Source organism: Pipistrellus kuhlii, unplaced genomic scaffold, assembly GCF_014108245.1.
Source record: "Pipistrellus kuhlii isolate mPipKuh1 unplaced genomic scaffold, mPipKuh1.p scaffold_m20_p_3, whole genome shotgun sequence".
Classification (NCBI taxonomy): domain Eukaryota; kingdom Metazoa; phylum Chordata; class Mammalia; order Chiroptera; family Vespertilionidae; genus Pipistrellus; species Pipistrellus kuhlii.
The window spans coordinates 29898127-29917738 of NW_023425529.1; the positions used below are offsets into that span (position 1 = coordinate 29898127).

A 19612-nucleotide genomic window follows, 5' to 3' on the forward strand; every position below is an offset into this window, starting at 1 on the left:
TCAGAAGGTTCCAAAGAGGACATATTTGAGCAAATTCTGAAGAATAGCAAGAGTTGCTCATCGGGAAAATGAAGGCTTCTAGAACATCCATGAGTGAAAACATGTTTCAAAATCAAGGCCTAGTGCATTCTGGAAAAGATCTGGAACATGAGGTATAGGTGAAGGGGTGTATAAGACTAACAAAAGAGCTACAGTGAATAGTAGGCAACCTTGTATGGCTAGGCTAATGATCTGGGACCTTAGGTTGTAGGTGTTGGGCAGTGACATAATTAAAATTGCCATTTGGAAGCTAATTCTGGTAGCAGAACAGAGGCAGGAATAAGGGAGGGAGAGTAAAGATTGAACAATTAAGAAGCTAGATGAGAAATGAAGAGAGGTTGAAGTAAGGCAATGACAGTGACGTGTTAAGGAGGGGAAGGTATTTTAGAGAAATTTGTAGGTTGACAAAATTTAAAAATCTTGGGACTTTAGAGTTTCTGGTTTGATCAATGGGGTAAATGATGGTGCCCTCCAATAGTTAAGGGCATCCAAGTGAAGCTGAAGTACTAGAAGCAAATAATGAGGTTCATTTTACATATGTTCTATTTGGTGTGTTCATGGGACATCTAAAAGGAGATTTCTTATAGAAAGTTGAAAATAAATCTAAATTTTAGGATTAGTATAGGATTATAGATTGGTAGGCAGTGAATCGCTTCAATTTTAGGAGAAATGTATAATTAGTTGTGGATTGGTAGAAACTAATGTATCAGTTAGCTTTGGCTCCATAACAAGTCACATTCATTATTTCCCATGCTTGTGTGGGTTAGCTAGATGGCTCTTCTGATCTGAGCTGGCTTAGCTGATATCAGTGGTTAGCCAGTGGCTGAGATAGGGCTGAATGGTATAGGATGGTCTGACTCACCTGTTTGTTGATTGACCAGTCTTGGTCTAGGTTGGCCCAGTTGAGATATCTCTTCTCTCAGTGGTCTCTCATCGTCCAGGAGACTAGCTAGCCTATGCTTCTTCACATAGTGACCTTAGAGCACCAGGAGAGGGCAAACCCTAAAGTTCAAACACTTTTCAAGCCTTTGCTTAAACCACATTTATTGATATCTTATTTGACAAAGTGGGTCACATGATCAAGTCCACACTCAGTGTGGCTGGAGCTAGAGAGTTCACTTTTATAATCCACCACAGTTAGGGCATGGGGAAAAGAGAAGAGGGTAAAGAACAAAACTGTAGGCTCTATATTTTATTGTCTGGGTAGGGTAATAGTGAGGTTATAGAAGTAGAATATCTTATCTCGCCAACGGATTAAGAAATCAAAATAGAAGAAAAGAGAGTGGAAGGAAAAGTAAAAGAGGAAAGAAAGAGTAGTCAATCAAGTGCCAAATAGAGGTCAAATTAGAGAAAATATAAAAGTGTTCATTGTTTTTAGTAAATAGGTCTCTGGTGACTAATTGAAAGGAGTGTTTTGAGAAGGGAAGAGCCAGATGGCCATGACTGAAAGCTGATAAAGACAGCAGGTGTAGATCTGTTTTTCAAGACTTGGCATATAAGTTGAAGAAGAAAGTAATTAAAGTTGGCTTTTTTTCTTTCTTCCTTTCTTTCTTTCTTTCTTTCTTTTTTTTTTTGTATCTTACTACCTTGTTTTTGTTTTTTAAAGATGGCAGCTGAGTGATATGATCTCTAAATTTAGAGGTACTTTTTCTATATCTCTTATGTAGGAAAGATGTTCTAGATGTTACTAGTTTTACTAAAATTTAGAAGCATTCTTTAAATAATATAAATAATTCATGTCTACTTGTCTTTGTGTTGCAATTACTTTTACCATTTTAAAATCATAGCATTAGAGATGATAATTTATTTTATTAATAGGATCGGAAAATAGAAGATCTTCGACAGTGCCTGAACAGGTACAAGAAAATGCAAGATACAGTGTTACTGGCCCAAGGTAAAAAAGGTAGAGTAGTTCTAAATGTCTTCTACTTAACTGGATTTTAAGTGGCCATAATCCTTTATAGTTGGCCTTGGTTTCTTTTTGAAATATACCCATTCTCTCTAATTAGATAGCTCACTCATCCATGCAATGATATTGTTCAGCATCTGTTCTCTGCCTGAAAGCATATCGGCTAAAGAGCATACTGTAGACTGGTTGGCCAGGGACAGCCTCTCTCTAAGGAGTCTATTAGATAGCATTCCATAAAGAAAGTACAACATTCACAGGCAAGAACTTTTTTGGGGGGTGGCGGTTAGGGAGGAGGTGATATGTTTAAGAAGTAAAAGACCAGTGTGACTGGAGGTAGTGACCAGGAGGAAGAGTGAAATGGGATTCTACAGGTGAGTACCAACCAGGTCATACATATGGGGAGTTTTCACTCTTACTTGGCCCCCAGAAATCCATTGAAGGGTCTTAACAAGTTATTGGTAAGATCTTTGTAACAAATAGACCCTAGTGGGAGGGAATGGTGTTGGAAGGAAGGAAAGCTATTTAAGAGATCATGGCAGTATTCCAAGTGGAAAGATCTGATGGTTCTGACTGGAAATATATTTTGGTGTTAGAATCAAAATAATGATGTGTTGAACAAGTGGGGGAGTGTGAAGAAGAGAGAGAATTAAGGAAGATCTTTGATTAAAGCAACTAGCTGGATGATAGTTCCGTTTTCCAAGATAGAAAAACCTAGAGAAAGAACATTGGCATGGTTAAGGGACATCGTGTTCAGTTTTGAAAATGTTAAATTAACAGAAAACACACACACAAGAACCCCGTAAGACATCTAAGAAAAGATAGTTATACAGTTTCTTATATTATTATTTTATTAGTTGTCCTGAACTGTACAAATTTTTGGAGTAATTAAAAACAAACAAAAAATGTTAAGGACTTTAAAAGTTCTCTTGTTTATTGTCAATGCATAGATGGGGTTATTTGTTCTAAATATAAGCACTGGAGATTAACAAGTCTTTTGGAAGACACTCGTGGATGCTTTTTCCCGTTATGCTCTTCTTTCTGTTTTAAGATGAGTAGAATAAAAGGCTCCTTTTGGGTGATCAAAAGGACATTATCTTTTTCTTCACTTTTTGTGTGTGTGTGTGTGTGTGTTTTGTGTGTGTGTGTGTGTGTGTGTGTGTGTGTTTTGTGTGTGTGCGTGTGTTTTTAGGAGCTCAGTAGTGATGAAATGGAGTTGATGAAATGGTGACTCTTTTTGTACCACTGGTATTCCTCAACTTGGTAATTTCTGAATTGAAATTTGTATAAAGCCTCCAAATTTTGAAACAAAATTACAGGGGAGTTGTTAAACTGAATTCACTTTTAAAATATATATATATATTTTTAAAATTGATTTCAGAGAGGAATGGAGAGGGAGAAAGGGAGAGAAACCTCAATGAGGAGAATCATTAATTGGCTGCCTCTTGCACACCCCACATTGGGAATCAAGTCTGCAACCCAGGCATGTGCCCTGACCAGGAATCGAACCATGACCCCCTCGTTCATAGGTAGACTCTCAGCCATTGAGCCACGCCAACCTAGCTGAATTCACTTTTTAATTTCAGTCTTGTGAGTCTATCATTGCCCCTGTTAACACCTCTATCAGTTAATACCTCTCTTAATACCACTGCTGGGTACTCACGTGGCCCAAAGCCCCAGGGCCTCAGATGCTACTAGTGAAGGTGTTGTTTCCTAGGTCCCGTGTATTTTCAAGTGATTCCAGAAGCTGACTGTTTGATTATTTTTTTTTTGATTATTTTTTTTTTTAGGATCAGAAAATTTTTTCCATTTAATACATTTGGGATTCTTCTTCCAAAAGTGAACTATAAATGAAAACTTGCTGTTGGTCCTCTGTTTTCTTCATCTTTTCCTAGGCCAAGAGAGTGACTATGATGACCTGCCCACTTCCAGTTCCATCTCCACTTTGCTGGAAGCACCGGGTTTTGGGGAACTGGAGAAAGGTCTATCATCCACACCAGTGATGGGGTCTCCCACTCGTGACCCACTGAACACCAGTGTTCCCGAAGAGGTATGTATAGATTCCCAATAGCCTCTTTCTTCTGGGGAAAGTGTGTCAGTGAAAGTTAAAGTGCTGTGGACAACACGAAAGATGTGGGATTTTTTCCCTCAGTTTGGTTACTGATGATTTGGTTTGCCCTGGAAGTTTTTGTGTCCTATAGGTTTTCATTTGAAATGTGTGTATGTGTTTGTTTGTTTTTTCTCTCTTTAATAAATAAATGCCCCGGGCAGTGTCAAAATTGCTTATGTAATTCAGGAAAAATATAAGAATCCCTTGGGGGATAGATGTCCTCTTAAATACAGGATTCTAATCTACATATTAAATAATAAGTAGGGAATAAATAAAGGGAAACTATATAGGGAAATAGATTTGAATCACCTGTGATGGAGACTCTGTAAGACAAGCATGTCAAACTTGTGGCCTGGCGGGCCGTATGCCTCCTTTAAATAAGGCATGTGGCCTGTCAGCCCGAGAGTTTGACATGCTTGCTGTAAGATGATGGATTGAAATTCCCTCTAAATTCTTTAAATTTGGAAGAAGCAACTGGAGGGGAATAAAGTCTTAAACTCATTTACTTTACTTTCACATCCAATTGCCACTGATACCTTTCTCCATTAACTATTGCACCCCACCCCACAACTTTGTGTCTTGAATGACAACATTTATTTTGCTGACGAATCTGCCCTTTGGACAGGGCTCAGCAGGAACATCTGGTCACTGCTCCACTTGGCAGCAGTGGGAGTGGCGCAAAGGCTGGGGCTTCAGTCACCTTAAGGCCACTCATTCATCTGTCTGGTGGTTGAGGCTAGCTGTTGACTGGGACTTCAGCTGAGACCCTGACTAGACCCACTATCTGTGACTGCTTGGCCTCCTCTTAATACAATGGCTGGGTCCTGAAAATGAGCATCCCAAGAAGAGGACTAGGCAAATTCGTATCACCCTTTGTGACGTATCTCAGAAGTCACGTAGCATCTCTTCTCCTTAGTCATAGGCCCACCCAGATTCACGGAGAAGGAGTATTAATTACCTCTTGATGGACAAGTGGCATTATCACATTGCAAGAACATATGAGATGGGATATATTGGAAATATATGGGAATCATATTTGGAAAATAAATCTGCCCCTCACTCCCTGGTACAACAGTTTATATCCATCTCCCATTCACAGTATACCCACCCCCTCTCCAAAGATCCCTTAGTTTCATTCCAATTAGGCATCAGCATCCCAGGAACTTGTCATCCAGACCAGGTCATAATGTAGGTGAAACTCCTCAGGTGCATCTTCTTAGACACAGCTTCTTGGGTACCCCTCCATTCAGTTTAAAAAACCGGGAACTTAAGAGACAAGCTCTCTGTTCCCCACACACCTGACATACAGTTGTGGGATAGGTATAACCTAACTGCTACAGGCCCTCTCCTTTAAAAGAGGGACAACAGAAGGCACACAGGTGTTACTAGTTCAAACAATTCCAAAATCCAGCCAGGCACGTGGTGCCAGTTCCTTTGTTAGGACTCAGTTCTCTGGGCTCTTGGTTTTTCTTCTGAGTCATCCTTCCTTTTCATACAAGAAGGGGATGTGCTTGCAGATAGTAGTTTTCTGTAAAAGTGTCCATATAGGTCCAAAGTCACCTTTAATTTTTTCCTGTCTTTGTCCCTTTTAGTCTATCTTGGTATAGTATTTTAAACATTCAGAATTTCTTATGAGTCAATCTATTATCCACTCCATTAGATAAAATCATTATCAAGTTAATTTGATACCTTCACAATAAACCTTCTCTACTTTAGGTTCCCTGTAAGGCTATTGTGGGATATCCCTTTATTTTTAGAATTTAAGATCTTTTTGTAAGGGTTCAGTGAGACAGCACCCCCTTAAATTTTTCCTAAGATCTTAACAAAAACACACACGTCTTCATTTTAAGACTGTCTTCCTGATAACACCCTGAAGCCATTTCTGAATCTATATATATAAAAGCCTAAGTGACGTTTGACTGGTAGCTGTGACGCTCACTGACCACCAGGGGGCAGATGCTGCATCTGGTAGGTTAGCTTGCTGTTGGGGACTGGCTGATTGGGTCTGGGCCGGACATGCTCTGGAGCTCTCCTATGGTCCCTCCCTGGTCCCAATTGTGCATGAGTGTGAGGGATTCCTCCAGTGCATAAGTCCTTGCACCGGGCCTCTAGTTTTAATATAATGTGCTATCTGGAGAGACTGGGAATGGGAAACAGTTTTATTTTTTAACAAAACAACCTTAGATTCCTTATATTTAACAGTTCCTTCTTTGCTCATCTCTGTAAGTAATTAGAAGAAACCAAATGGCATCTTTACTTTTTATATCTGTTGCTGATAATTACATCATGAGAAGATGAAACTTAAATTGAAAGAGAATGAATTCAAGGAGATAAAAATTAACATTTCTCTTAAATATAAGAAAAGGCTAAAATATATCATTAACAAGGAGTTAGTAGTGGTTCGATTGGTGGTGAAAAGCTATAAATTTTCAGTTATAAGATAAATATAGGTACTGGGAATGTAATGTACAAGCATATGACTGTAATTAACACTGGTGTGTGGTATATTTGAAAGTTACTAAGAGAGTACATTCTAAAAGTTTTCATGACAAGGAAAAAAAACATTTTCTTCCCGTTTTAGTATCTGAGGTAATGGGCATTAACTTATTGTGGTAACCATTTCACAATATAAACCAGTCAAATCATTATGCTGTAAACCTGAAACTTATACAGTGCTATATGTCAACAAAATTGGGGGAAGAAGGGGAGGGATTAGCTAAGGAAAAGAAATGTTTTAGGGGGGGAAAGTCCCTAATTATTAAATATACATTTACACTTGAGGGAAAGCTACACTCAATAGCCGTTGAGTGGGCTGCATTTATAGAGAGAGGATGCTGCTATATGTAGGATGTACCCAGATAATCTCATATCCTTATAAAAGTCTTTGCTGGGTGCCCTGCAGTTTTTTTCTTTTTCTTTTTCTTTTCTTTTCTTTCTTTCTTTTTCTTTTTTTTTTTTTTTTTTTAAGTGGGGAAGAGAGGTTTAAAGAATAGTTTTATTTATTTTTAGAGAGAGAAGAAGGGAGAAAAGAAACATCCAGATGAGAACGTAACATTGATGAACTGCTTCCTGCACACCTCCTCCCAGGGATGGAGTTCAAAACCTGGGGAATGTGCCCTGACCAGCAATCTAATTGGCAACCTTTTGTTGCATGAGAAGATGCTCAACCAAATGAGCCAGCCAGGGCCAAGCATTTTAGTTTTAATGAGAGATTTTGAGTTTGGAACAGGGATGATTTGATGGGAAATGAAGGTGATCAGTCACATCTATCCTATATAATAAAAGTATAATATGCAAATTGTCCCCATGGGCAGGAGTACTACCAACTGAGAGTTAGATGTGCGCTAACCACTAGGGAGTGGCGGGGAATGAAGGGAGGCCCCAGCCAGCAGCCTGCACCTGCTAAGAACCCTGCCCATGCATGAATTTCGTGCACTGGGCCTCTAGTATATATCCTATTTAATAAAGAGGGAATATGCTAATTGACCCGTTTGCCATTGCAAAGATGGTGATGCCCACGGCCAATAAGGAGAGAATATGCTAATTGACTGCCCCGCCCTCAAAGTTGGTGGTACTCACAGACATAAGATGGTGGTGTCCAGTCCCCTAAGCCCCGGTGGGGCAGGAGGTGCATGGCAAGGCCAGGCTCGCCCCCAGGCGAGCCCAGCCACTCTGTGCACCTGCCTCTGGAGTCCCTCAGTCCCCTCAGCCCCCCAGCTGCCCAGGGGCAGCCTGAGGTGCAAGCAAGCCTCAGATATCAGTTGCCCAGCTGCCCAGGGCTGCCCAAGGCTCAGGTAACCAGAGCCAAGCGAGGCTTGTACTGCTGGCAATGGCAGCAGCAGAGGTGTGATGGGGCATTGACCACTGGGTCATCTCCTGCTCCTGAGGGCTCTTGGACTATGAGAGGGGGCAGGCTGGGCTGAGGGGGCCCTCCCTTCAATGCATGAATTTTCATGCACCGGGCCTCTAGTGTGTGTGTGTGTGTGTGTGTGTGTGTGTGTGTGTGTGTATGATTAATAAGCTAAGTGTCCAACCATCCTACCAGTCACTATAGCGCGTAGTGATCACCAGGGAGCAGATGGCTAACAGGAGTTTCCAAGCTGCAGTGACTTGGCAGTGGCAGTTCTTGAGTGATGCACCCTGAAACCAGAAAGGAAGGAGCCCTATTCTTCATGGGGCCACGTAATTCCACCTTCAGCCGTGGGTTAATGTTGTTGCTGGGGCACTGTCAGCCCTGAATCTAGTTTACTGCACACTTGCATTTGCATTCCACACCCTGTATGATGGCAAGTTTGCAGAGTGCCTTCTTGCACTCCAGTTATTCCTTGGGGGATGTCGGAGAACCGGTTTTGGCCTGATCCCCACAGGCCAGGTCCAGGTACCCCACCTGCCAGAGGGACCCTTCTCACTCTGCAGACACGGGGGGAGAGACCACAGGAGGTTGGCTCCAGGGCCCTATCTTACCCAGTCCTGCCCTGATGGCCACCTTCTAATTAATTTCCTTTCAATGTGCATGAATCCATGCACCAGGTCACTTGTTTTAAAAGAAAAGCCAGGAGGGAGAGTTGAGGTTGGATTTAAAGCCCTGAAGTTTGAAAGGAAATAAAATCAGTCTGCTGATTTTATTTCCTTTCAAAAGGAAGTAAATCAGAAGTTTATTTATTTATTTATTTATTTATTTATTTTCACGAGTAGGAACCCAATGAGATAAGAACTTAAGGAAGCAGGGATGATGGCTAAATAAGTTGTGCAGGATAAATCATAAAGATTAAAACTGGAGAAAGAAAAAAAAAAAGATAGTGAAATAGTCTATTTTATAATAAGGTGACTTGTTAAAGAACAAAATTTGACTGAGTAAGTTAAAAGGTCTTGTTGGCTTAATGCAGCAATTCATGAACCCAGCAGCATCCAGTCTAGCAGCATCCAGAGATAGAAAGGCCCAAGGAGCTGTACCAGATGAAAGGCTTTGTGTAGAAGTGAGCAGGGGCAGGGAAGTTATGTGTGGCACTTGCTGATTGGTTAAAGCAGGGTTACTTTCTTTACATGGAGCAAAGGGAACTCTTGGAGTCCCGTCAGGTCACCTGTGGGAGCAAGGCAGTACTGCTTGGTTGAGGCCTTTCTTTTCTGGGAGAGCTGAGCATAGACATTTCCTTCAGTTCAGGTTTGCTGATGCGGGGCTCAGTGTGACCCACACCGTCTAGGGCCCCAACTGGTTACTTGAACAGATTTCACATTTTATAACCTTTGATAGTGTTCAAGGATGAGACCACTGCTCAATAACTGAAACAAAACTCACAAAGCAGGATTTATTGCTTATTTAAGTGAATGGACTTTGTTGGTCAAGGACACTCTTTCCAAGCTGATCCTAGAGAGGGTTTTAGGATGCTTGGAGCTCAGGGGCTGGTGGGCCTTCAGAAGAAGCAGGAGTGAGTTGACAGCAGCCGGATGTGGTTATGAAGGTGAGGCTGTTGAATGGGTGGCCTTTCGAGGTGTGTTTGCTGGTGTCAGTCCCTACCTGGCTGGCTGACTTCCAGAGGTGAGTCATGGTTGGTTGACTTGCAGAAGTGAGTCAACTCCCTGAGGCGAGTTTTGTTCTTTTTTTTTTAACTGGAATATTTGCTAAAGTGTTTTATTTATTTGTTCATGATGTATTCAACCATTTAATTGCTCTCTGGTGGTCAAAAATTATTGAAAACCAGAACACATGTTTTTTTTTTTTTCAGAGTCCATCCTTAGGATACATAAGGCATTTATGTGGGAAAGTGTATTGTGTATTTTCTGTTGTAATATTAGTACTATTAAGCAGAGTATTTTAAATATTATAATCACAAAGTACATTAGAAGTTGTTTTAAATATATTTTTCATCAATGCTGTTAATTGAAATTAGCTTCTTCACACACAGAGTAATAATTAACTGGAGTGACCAACATTCTGTTTTAGACTAGCAGCAAAGACTAAAGTGAAAGTAGTGCTCATTTTACAGAGAAGATTGATGCCCCCAGTGAAGTGACTTGCCTTAGGCAAATGTTAGGATGTTACTATTAACTTAATTAATGGTATTTATTGTGTTTTACAATACTCAGCATCTTATTCAGAACCGGGTTCAAAACTACCTTCCTCCAGAATGTTTTCTCTGATTAGCACTTCTAGCTGTCTTTATCCTGATTCTGGTTGCTCTGTGGCTTGTATTTTGTCTGATGTGACTCACTTTTGCCTTTTTATTATTATATTACAGTTCCACACCAGCGTCTTGCAGGTTTCAACCCCTTCATTATTACCAGCATCCAAAGGCTTGGAAACTCCCGAGAAAGCAAAATTGCCTAAGTGTGAGACTTCATTTGAGGAAAAGTATGTCATTAATGTCCTAATGTTGCAAGTATAAATGTTTGGAAAAGTAAATCAACCAAAAGCAAGGGTGCTTTGCATTTATTGCCGACACGAATTTTTACCCAGAGAAGCAAGAAACAGCAAGACATGCGCCAGGAAACCATATCAGTATTGTGTTATTTCTAGCCAGAAGTAACTGGAGATGCGGCTGAGGATGTGTTGTGGTCAGGTTAAAGAGGGAGTGTATGCTTTAGGTCCTGGGTGGCCCTCAAAGGGCTTGGAGCAGAATAGCGACAGTCCTGTGCCTGCGGCTCTTTGGACCATGGCTATGAAAGAGATGGGACAGGGATACAGTAGTTTCTGCATAGGCAAATAGAATCTGGGGGTAACATATTCCCAGGTTAATTGCTAATCTTACAATTAGACAAAATAAAACAAAACACAATACCAAAATAGAGAAATAACTTTCCTTGCACCATTGTTTTGTTTTTGACAGTTTTGTTCACTTTTAATATCTATGGTCTTAAGTTCACAAATACTTTCTTTTTTTAAATTTTAGTGATGGAAAAAGAACCCTTGGCGCTGCTGTTGAAACCCAAATGTCTGATAGCCTTTCGTAAGTTATAAGTGATTGAATGTGAAAAATGTGGTTGGTACTTGGGGGAGAGGAAGCTTCCCTTACACTAATAATAACCAATGCTGAAAGTGAGTGACTATGAGCCCTGAATTAATAACTGAAACTGTAAAGTGGGGGTGATATGAGGGTGTGGGATGTAAGTTGACAAAGAAATATTTGCTTGCTTAACATTGTGTCATGCTGAGTTTCTGTAGATCTTTAGCATTCTTTACCAGTTTCCCCCTGAAATTCAGTGCTTGTCATTTCACTTTTGGCTGATATTTTAAGTCTTGCAGAAGAGAATCAGAGTAGTGTGGTGGCTGGAAAGTCTGCACTGGTTTTCTGCACTTTCAAATTGATAAACTGACCTACTATCTATGTTTATCCATGTTCACATCTGGATTAAATTAGGAAAATGTATTCCTCAAAAAGTACTCAAAGATAAGATTTTTTTCACCATCTATTTTACTTTATTTGGTGGTAGGCACTTCTAGCAATGTATTTACACATAAATACCTGACAAATGCCTTTTAAATGTTTGTTTGTATATTTCTATTATTCTGTTTCTTTGAGCAAAAGTATTACCTTTTTTCTCTCTCTTTTGAAACTGGTCTTCAGTTTTAAATAAGCCCAGCTCTAAAAAACTGAATGCTAATCATGTGAAAGAGTCTCCAAATGTTTCCAGTGTCACTTTGCCATCACGAGGATAGCACATGAATTATATGGACAGTAATAGGGATTCCTTTCCTATGCTTTGATCAGAGTTACAACTGAAGTGCTCTATCAGACTCAGAAAACTGGTTTCTTTGTGAATTGAAAAGTAAAAATTGCATCCTTTATTTATTTTTTGAAAGATACTTTAATTGATTTTTAGAGAGAGAGAAACATCGATTGATGTATGAGAGCAAAACATCAGTGGCTGCCTCCTGCACTCCCCCTACTGGAGACCTAGTCCAAAACCCGGATATGTGCCCTGACCGGGAATGGAACCAGTAACCTTTCAGTGCACAGGATGACACCCAACCAACTGAGCCACACTGGCCAGGGCTTCATCCTTTATTTTAATTAGAGGACTACATGTATTTACACATGTACTACCCTGTTTACCCAAAATAAGACAGTGTCTTATATTAATTTTTTTCTCAAAGTTGCGCTAGGTCTTATTTTCAGGGGATGTCTTATTTTCGGGGAAACACGGTAGTACATGTGTACCTAAAAAAAGTTCCCAATGTAAATGTATACATGCAAAGAATCTGGCAGTCGGCCTCGGAAAACTGGTTTAAATTTTCTAATATTGACATCACAAGGACAGTGTTAAGTGTTTTTCCAGCTACTCAAATGTGTGCGGGACATTTACAGTTATTGGCAGGACAGTTAACCACCCCTGTTCTTAAAGGAACTAAATGTTATAATTTTCTTAAGCACATAAGTGACTGCCGGAATCCAGATGTTCTTTTATTACCAGGATTCAACCCACACGCAATTTTAGTTTCTTTCCACTATATCCTACTTAAAAACAGTGGCACCAGAGCCACTTATTATTAATCCTAATTATTATTATTGTTATTTTTAGAACTTCAAGTCTGCAGAAGTCTAGCAGCCTGGGCAATTTGAAGAAGGAGTCATCAGATGGGGTTGGTTCTGTGTTGTTTTTTTTCCTGTCTGTTATCCTGAGGAGGAAATATTTGGGGACCTTCATCTTTTCCCATGTTGCAAGTAAAACTCTTTAAGAAGAGCTTGTGGTTTCTCTGACGGAAAATTATTAGCTAATAGAAAATTATGAAGTTAAGGATAAATATCAAGAAGTATGATAGGAAGGATTGAAAGTAGTGCATAAAACCAAAAATAGAGACTTTTAATAGTAAAACATTGCTGGAAATAAATGAAACTGAGATTTTTGTAGCTGGGATATATATATGTAAATTTATTTTAATTTATGGAATTGTATGTGACAAGTTATGAATATATAAGGGATTCCTATAACAACCTTAACTGTTGTTGTTTTGAACAGGAAAAGGAGTCTGTTCAGAAGCCTCCAGAGGTAATTTTTATGTTCCGATTGCAACGTAAAAACGCTTTAGACTTCTAATGCATAAAATTGCTTAAATGCCTTTAATAGACAGAACTCTCAGCAACATGCTAAATGAAGGAAGCCAGACACAAAAGATCACATATTATATTATCCCATTTATGTGAACTATTCAGACTAGATAAATTCATAGAGACAGCACGGAGGTGGGTGGTGGCCAGGGTGGAGGAGAGTGAAATGGGGAGAAGCCGCTAAATGGTAAGGACTTTTCCTTAGAACATGGAGGCCTTTGGGAACTAGATAGAGGTGGCTGTTTGCAACACATTGTGAATGTACTAAATGCCACTGCCTTGTTTACTTTAGAATAATTTTATGTTATATGAATTTCAGCTCTATAGGTTATTGGAAAAACAAAAAGAAAATGCCAAACTCTCCGTCACACAGTTTAACGTTCTTAGCGATTGTCACTGGGCTTCCTTTGACCTCACAGAAAGTGCTTCTTAGATTCCCAGAGGTTTATTTTATGCAACCACTGTCCCCCTACAGCAAACATTTCGCTGTTTAAGAGGCATTATTAAGATGTGCGCGAGTCCTTCTTTCCTCTGGTTTTTGACCAGTAACCTCGTGGAGGTTACCGTCTGGTAGACAGGCTACTTCCAGATGCAATTTCTTGACTATTGGCTCTCAGCGCCTTGAGTCACAGGGTGGGTAGAACAGAGGAAGCACAGACAGTGGGCACAGCTATGGTTAAAGTCATCCTCTGTTCTTTTCGCCCCGCCAATTCAATAGCGGAGTGCTTTTGACATCAGTGTTAAAACATGAATATTTTTATGCCACTAAACTGAGGCATCTGTAAATGTTTAGTGACTATGAGCAGTCGGTATGTAGAGTAAAAGAACCAACCACCTTAAAAGCCTATATTCATCCCCTGGCCCTTTTCTCCACTTCAGAAGTAACATAGGGCAGGAGATGTTAAGAGAAATGAGAGCATCCAAACAAAAGCATTGTTGCATAATACTGAAACCAAATAAAAGACCATGTTACTATAATTGCTAGTTCAAACATTGAAAGCATAATTTAATCACAGCTGAAGTTCTGAAATATTATAGAAATCTGAAGTAGCTTCTGAATCAACCAAGAAAAATTTAATTATAGTGAATTTAGTTTTAGGTAAGTGTATCTGAATATATCACAGTTTTTGAAAATTGTTGATTCAAATTTAGTAACTTCCAAGCAGGATATGAATATATATCCCAGAATCTCATTTCAAAAATATTTTAAACAGTTGCTGATTATGCCTTCATTTTATTAATTCTTTGAGGAGAATATTTAAAATAATTGAAATACCGTCTCCTTACGCTGCCTGTGTAGAATAATGTCTACTTCCTTGAGCAATTATATTATGCTGTATTGGGCTTCTATAGATGCAGTTATATTATAAAGAATGTGGACTGTCTCATATCCAGATCTGTGTCATAATTGTTGGAAAAGAAGTCTGTTGCTATTCTGGCTTTTTATTTCTATGTTTTTTAGGGGGGATTAGGCAAAGAACACTTGAGAATTTCTGTATCCTAATATATAAAGTCCCTAATATTTAAATAATAGAGGCCTGGTGCATGAAATTCATGCACAGGTGTGGGGGGAGATCCCCTCAGCCCAGCCTGCACTCTATCCAATACGGGACCCCTTGGGGGATCAGGCCTAAACCAACAGTTGGACATCCCTCTCACAATCCTGGACCACTGACTCCTAATTGCTCACCTGCCTGCCTACCTGCCTGGTCACTCCTAACTTTCCCCCCACTTTTGGCCTGGTCACCCCTTATTACCCTTCCTGTTGACCTGGTTGCCCCCAACTGCCCCCCCTGCTGACCTGGTCGCCCCTCATGGGCCCCACACAGCCTGTTGTTCAGTCATTTGGTCATCCCTCACTACCCCCCGTGCTGGCCTGGTCCTAGGCAACCATCTTGTGAGGTCGTGAGGGTTAATTTGCATATTACATCTTTATATACGATATATATACGGATTATAAGTTAGTGACAAGCATGTTTTTGTTGTTGTTTCTTAAGTAGCTTTCAGAATTGATTTTTTAAACTTCTAATGTGGCACCTGATATTCATAATTTATTTAGTTATCCCTTTAAGTACAATCCCACATGTGTAACATATTTAGTATTGTGCCTGGCAGGTGCTCATAGTTATGTGCATTGGTGTTGCCTCATTTGTTTCTACTTCTCTCTCAGGATAAAGCTCTAGTAGAAAGCAGCCCGTTTGGGACCCTCCCACCTAAACCTCCAGGGCACGATGCCTGCATGGATGAGAACCCCTTTGGCACCCGAAAAGGCAGATCTTCCTTTGGTCGTGGCTTCTTTAAAATAAAAAGTAATAAGAGGACAGCAAGTGCGCCGAACTTGGGTACGTCTGGCCAAAATGCCTTTACCCGAATTTCATCAGAACAAGGAAGAGAACAGTCTCTTCCCTTCCCCAACTCATCTGTTTATGCCTTTCTCTTAGAAATGACGGTGAACGACGTAGGGAGGAAATTAGCAAAAAAAAATTCTCCCGTGGATTTAATTCGGTTGTCTACCTGAAGGTAGCTCTGGGTAGACTCTCTTGCTCTCTTGCGGTGTACACAGAAGGAAGACCTGAAACCATGATTCCCTCTGACTTCATTGTAACCAGCTTCCCATCTGTGTTTCATGTGGACAAATTAACCCCATGTTGACACTGCTCACGGAGTCGCGGGGAACTTGCCGTCCTTCCACCGTGTGTGTTTTGGGAGTCGGGAGCCTGATCTGTGTTTCATTTTGTCATTCCCCTGTGTTCTCTCCATTGGGCTGCGTGTGATTGTGTGCATTGTTGGAATATCTGAAGATCGTAAACGAAGTGCCAGTGCACCCACCTTAGGTATCGTACCCCTGCATGCCAGCCTCGGCTAGTGCTGTGCTCCAAACCGGGCTAATCCCTGCTCTTGGCATCTGTGATCTCTAGAAAGCGCACTGGCAGCAACCAAAAAAAATGTAGTTCTCTGCTCCAGAGGGTTCTTTCCACCTTCTGCTAAAAAGGACTCTCTGTAGAACCTTTGCTTTCAAGCAGAAATGCTGTTGTAAGCAATGCTAATGACACCTTGTGAGCAGCACTGGGGGGGTCCAGAGCGCACAGCATCCCTCTGAGTGCAGGGCAAGTGTGTCCCGGCATTTACACAGCTTCCACCCTTGAAGCACAGTTCCTCTCTCACGCTAACTCCCAGGTCCTCTCAGTTCCTTCTCCATGTTTCCATTTTCCCCAGCCTCCAAAAAGAAATATTTTTTGCCAAATAGAGAGATCTGTGGAAGAGTTTGAAAATGGCTTTTTAGACTTAATTCTCTTAGGGGAACGTTCTTCTGACATTTTATTGTTTTGAAGAAAGAGGTAACATTTCGTGATGACACAGGTCACTCAATGTGCTCTTTGAGGAGTTGCCCCGAAAGGGATTTTACTAAGAGGAATTCAGTTTTCCTCTTTAAAGGGCAGGCTTCCCAGAGGAAGAGGGTGGGGGTGGGGGGGGAAGGTCTAAATATAAAAATGAGATGCTTTTGAAATGAGGATAGGATAGGCAACTTTTCAGGAACATCAATACCCATCATGACTATAAGGATTTGAATGGAAAGGTTCCTTTGGGTTTTCCCAACAGGCTCTGTTACCTTACATAGATATCCACATATCTATTCACGTGGGTCATCAAAGGGGATTCCTCTCTCTTTGTAGCTGTAAATGTCTAAAATGAACACTGGATGAATAAAATAAACTGATTCATCCAGATAACTATTTCCCAGTGTTTTGTTACCTTTCTGAGAAGAAAGGTATTGTCAATGCTAAGAGGCAAATGCTGCTTACTATAACCTATAACCACAGCTCTGCTTCATAGAAAAGTCAACCTCTGCAACCTTTCCCACTCTCTAAGACACTGCTCCTGTGATTTTTGTACATTTACTTTCCTCCACAAAAGTGTGAAATCTCACATCGAAGAAACTGTAGCCCTTATGTTTGCTAGAGTGGGATCAGTTCCTTCTCCATGTTTCCATTAAGGAACAGCTAACAGCTAAAATAACTAAAATAGTTAATGCTTGGAGATCCAAGAGTAGCAAATTTGGATGTTATTTTTGTAAGGCAGAATCAACAGACATGAATTTTATATCAAACGAAAAAATTACTCATATTAAGTTCATTCTTCTCTCAGTACCTCAGATGTAATAGGTTATAAACAAAAATACATTTCTTGGACAATGAATTGCCAGAAGTTGGTAACCGATTTGAAATAAGTGCCAAAGGTAAAGAAGGAATGAAAAGGACAAATAGTTTGAACTGGAGTGCAAGGAACATATTAATTATTATTAATGAAATATTAAATAACTACATGAAGAGAAGATTCAGAGAAAAAATTGTATGGGAATTTTGCTGAGTCCAAGATATCCCTGGCACACTGAATTGGGAATATACACTGCAGATACTGAGGCTGGAGAGAAAGATGAGGCCCATAGATATTGATGCCAACTGCTTATCAATGAGTGAAGCCATCATTTAGTGCTGAGCATAGAGGAGGTGAACTTGTCAGGAGATCCTGAAGAGAGAACTTAGAAAAGAATCTTGGAGTGGAGTGGAAGAGGAAGAGAAAACAAGATACTATCGTGAAGAAGGAACTATCAGATAGCAGAACTAGGAGAGGGTCATGCCAAGAACCTAAGGGAGATGATGACTCTGAAGGATGTAGGAGATAGTCAACAGTATCAAATGGTATAGCAGTATTGAGAATAATTTCATTATGCATTAAATTTACTTAAAAGAATATGGCAATCCTATCACACCTTGAATCTCAAAGGTATTGTATTTCTTAATTGACTTTATACGCAACTGATATAGAGTAGGACAGGGTGCTTTTGGTTTATAGGCCAACAGAAGAATTCTTACCGGTTTTTAAAGCCCAGCACCTAACATCTAATCATGCTCATTTTATATATTAAAATTCACTGAGTTTGTTTTCTTAGCTGAAACAGAAAAGGAGACAGCTGAGCACCTAGACCTGGCTGGTGTATCTTCTCGGCCAAAAGATTCACAGGGGAGCAGCCCCTTCCAGATGTCCCCGTCATCTCCAGATTCCAAAAAGAAATCCCGAGGCATCATGAAACTCTTTGGAAAGTAAGTAACAGAGTGAACAAGTGGAATGGACTTTGTCTTCTGTGTTGTTCATACGTAGGAAGAAATGGACAATTGGCTGAAAATGGATATGACATTTTCAAGCTTCTGTGTTCTTCTTCTGGAAGGAAGATTGTGATTTGGGATTCATTAACTCATTGGGTCTCAAACTTTAAATCCAAATGTTTATTCTAATGACATAGAAAGAGGAGTAGCTCAAATGTGTACAACAATTACAAATGTTCTGATTAGTCTAAGGCCTCCTCAGGTCGAATACAAGGCAATGTGTATTGTATCTTTTCTTCAGACTTAGGAGAAGTCAGTCAACTACATTCAACCCAGATGACATGTCTGAAACTGAATTCAAACGAGGAGGGACGAGGGCAACTGCTGGGCCCCGATTGGGTTGGTCTCGAGATTTGGGACAATCTAATAGGTAAGAACCACCAAACTAATGGACTTCTGCATCTCTTCCCAAGTATCAGGGGTTCTCATGAGCACCAACAATCATAGTATTGTGCCTGAGTTGCACAGTCAGATCCATTGCTAACTGCCATGCCTAGTGGAAGGGTCCACCATCTTTAGAGCAGTGTAATTTGGCAATGGTCGGTGAACAACTGTGCAGCAAATGTGGGCTATCTGGGCTAGGTAAAGAGCCACACCTGAAGTGCCTGCAACATCTGTATTAGAATGACTACCAGACTTAAATTTTCAAAGAAAATAATTACAAGTACTCTAAAGCATAGCCTTACAAAGATAGTATAGTATAGTGTTTATGAGTAGGTTCTAGAGGCAGGTTGCTTGGGTCTGATTTCTGGTCTTACCACTTCCTATAAGCTGGATAACGTTGAACAGCTACTTTCATGCTTTGTGTCTCTGTTTCTTGTGGTATGTATTAGTACCTTACCCGAAAAATGGTTTTGAAGATTAAATTAACTTATATGTGCTAAGTATCTGACAGATCACTGTTTAATAAACAATGGAATTTGTGAAAGCATCTGAAGTTATAGATTCTATCAGAAAACTTAAATTATTAGGATTGTGTAATGTTTTAGTTATTACGAGTCTAGGAACTTTTCCTACACCTTTCCCACAGTTCAGGGCTGATTTGGAACTACCTGTACTATACTGACCTCCCTAGCATAAAAAGGGTGGGGCTGGCAAACATATAGCACCAATCATTGATACTAAATCTTTTAACTCTGTTTAGCCTTCTTCAAATACTGAGCAGTCTCATTTGCCATATGTTCTCTTTGTACACAGTAGAGGACCTCCTTGTGCTGATAAAAAAAAAAAAAAAAAAGGTCTTATCACCACTTTAAAAAAAAACACCAGGAGTGCTCTTTGTGTATCAAACTGAAAAAAACAGAAATTTGCTTTGATTATACTTTCTTATAATCAGAGATGACATATT

At 40.1% G+C, this 19612-nt stretch overlaps 1 protein-coding gene across 13 annotated transcripts in view; it reads left to right on the top strand.

The window, feature by feature from the left end:
* Window positions 1–19612, top strand: part of PPFIBP1 (PPFIA binding protein 1) — a 169445-nt gene that overhangs the window by 139370 nt on the left and 10463 nt on the right. For 7 of the 13 annotated variants that reach the window (XM_036454645.2, XM_036454644.2, XM_036454648.2 and 4 more), the window contains 10 exons: window positions 1858–1942; window positions 3841–3995; window positions 10292–10404; window positions 10943–10999; window positions 12573–12633; window positions 13011–13040; window positions 15270–15441; window positions 15901–15933; window positions 18051–18201; window positions 18506–18634. In XM_036454645.2, coding sequence (XP_036310538.1) covers window positions 1858–1942; window positions 3841–3995; window positions 10292–10404; window positions 10943–10999; window positions 12573–12633; window positions 13011–13040; window positions 15270–15441; window positions 15901–15933; window positions 18051–18201; window positions 18506–18634 — 986 coding nt within the window. The remainder of the gene's footprint in view (window positions 1–1857; window positions 1943–3840; window positions 3996–10291; window positions 10405–10942; window positions 11000–12572; window positions 12634–13010; window positions 13041–15269; window positions 15442–15900; window positions 15934–18050; window positions 18202–18505; window positions 18635–19612) is intronic. The other 6 variants (XM_036454649.2, XM_036454650.2, XM_036454651.2 and 3 more) reach the window with 4 other exon arrangements.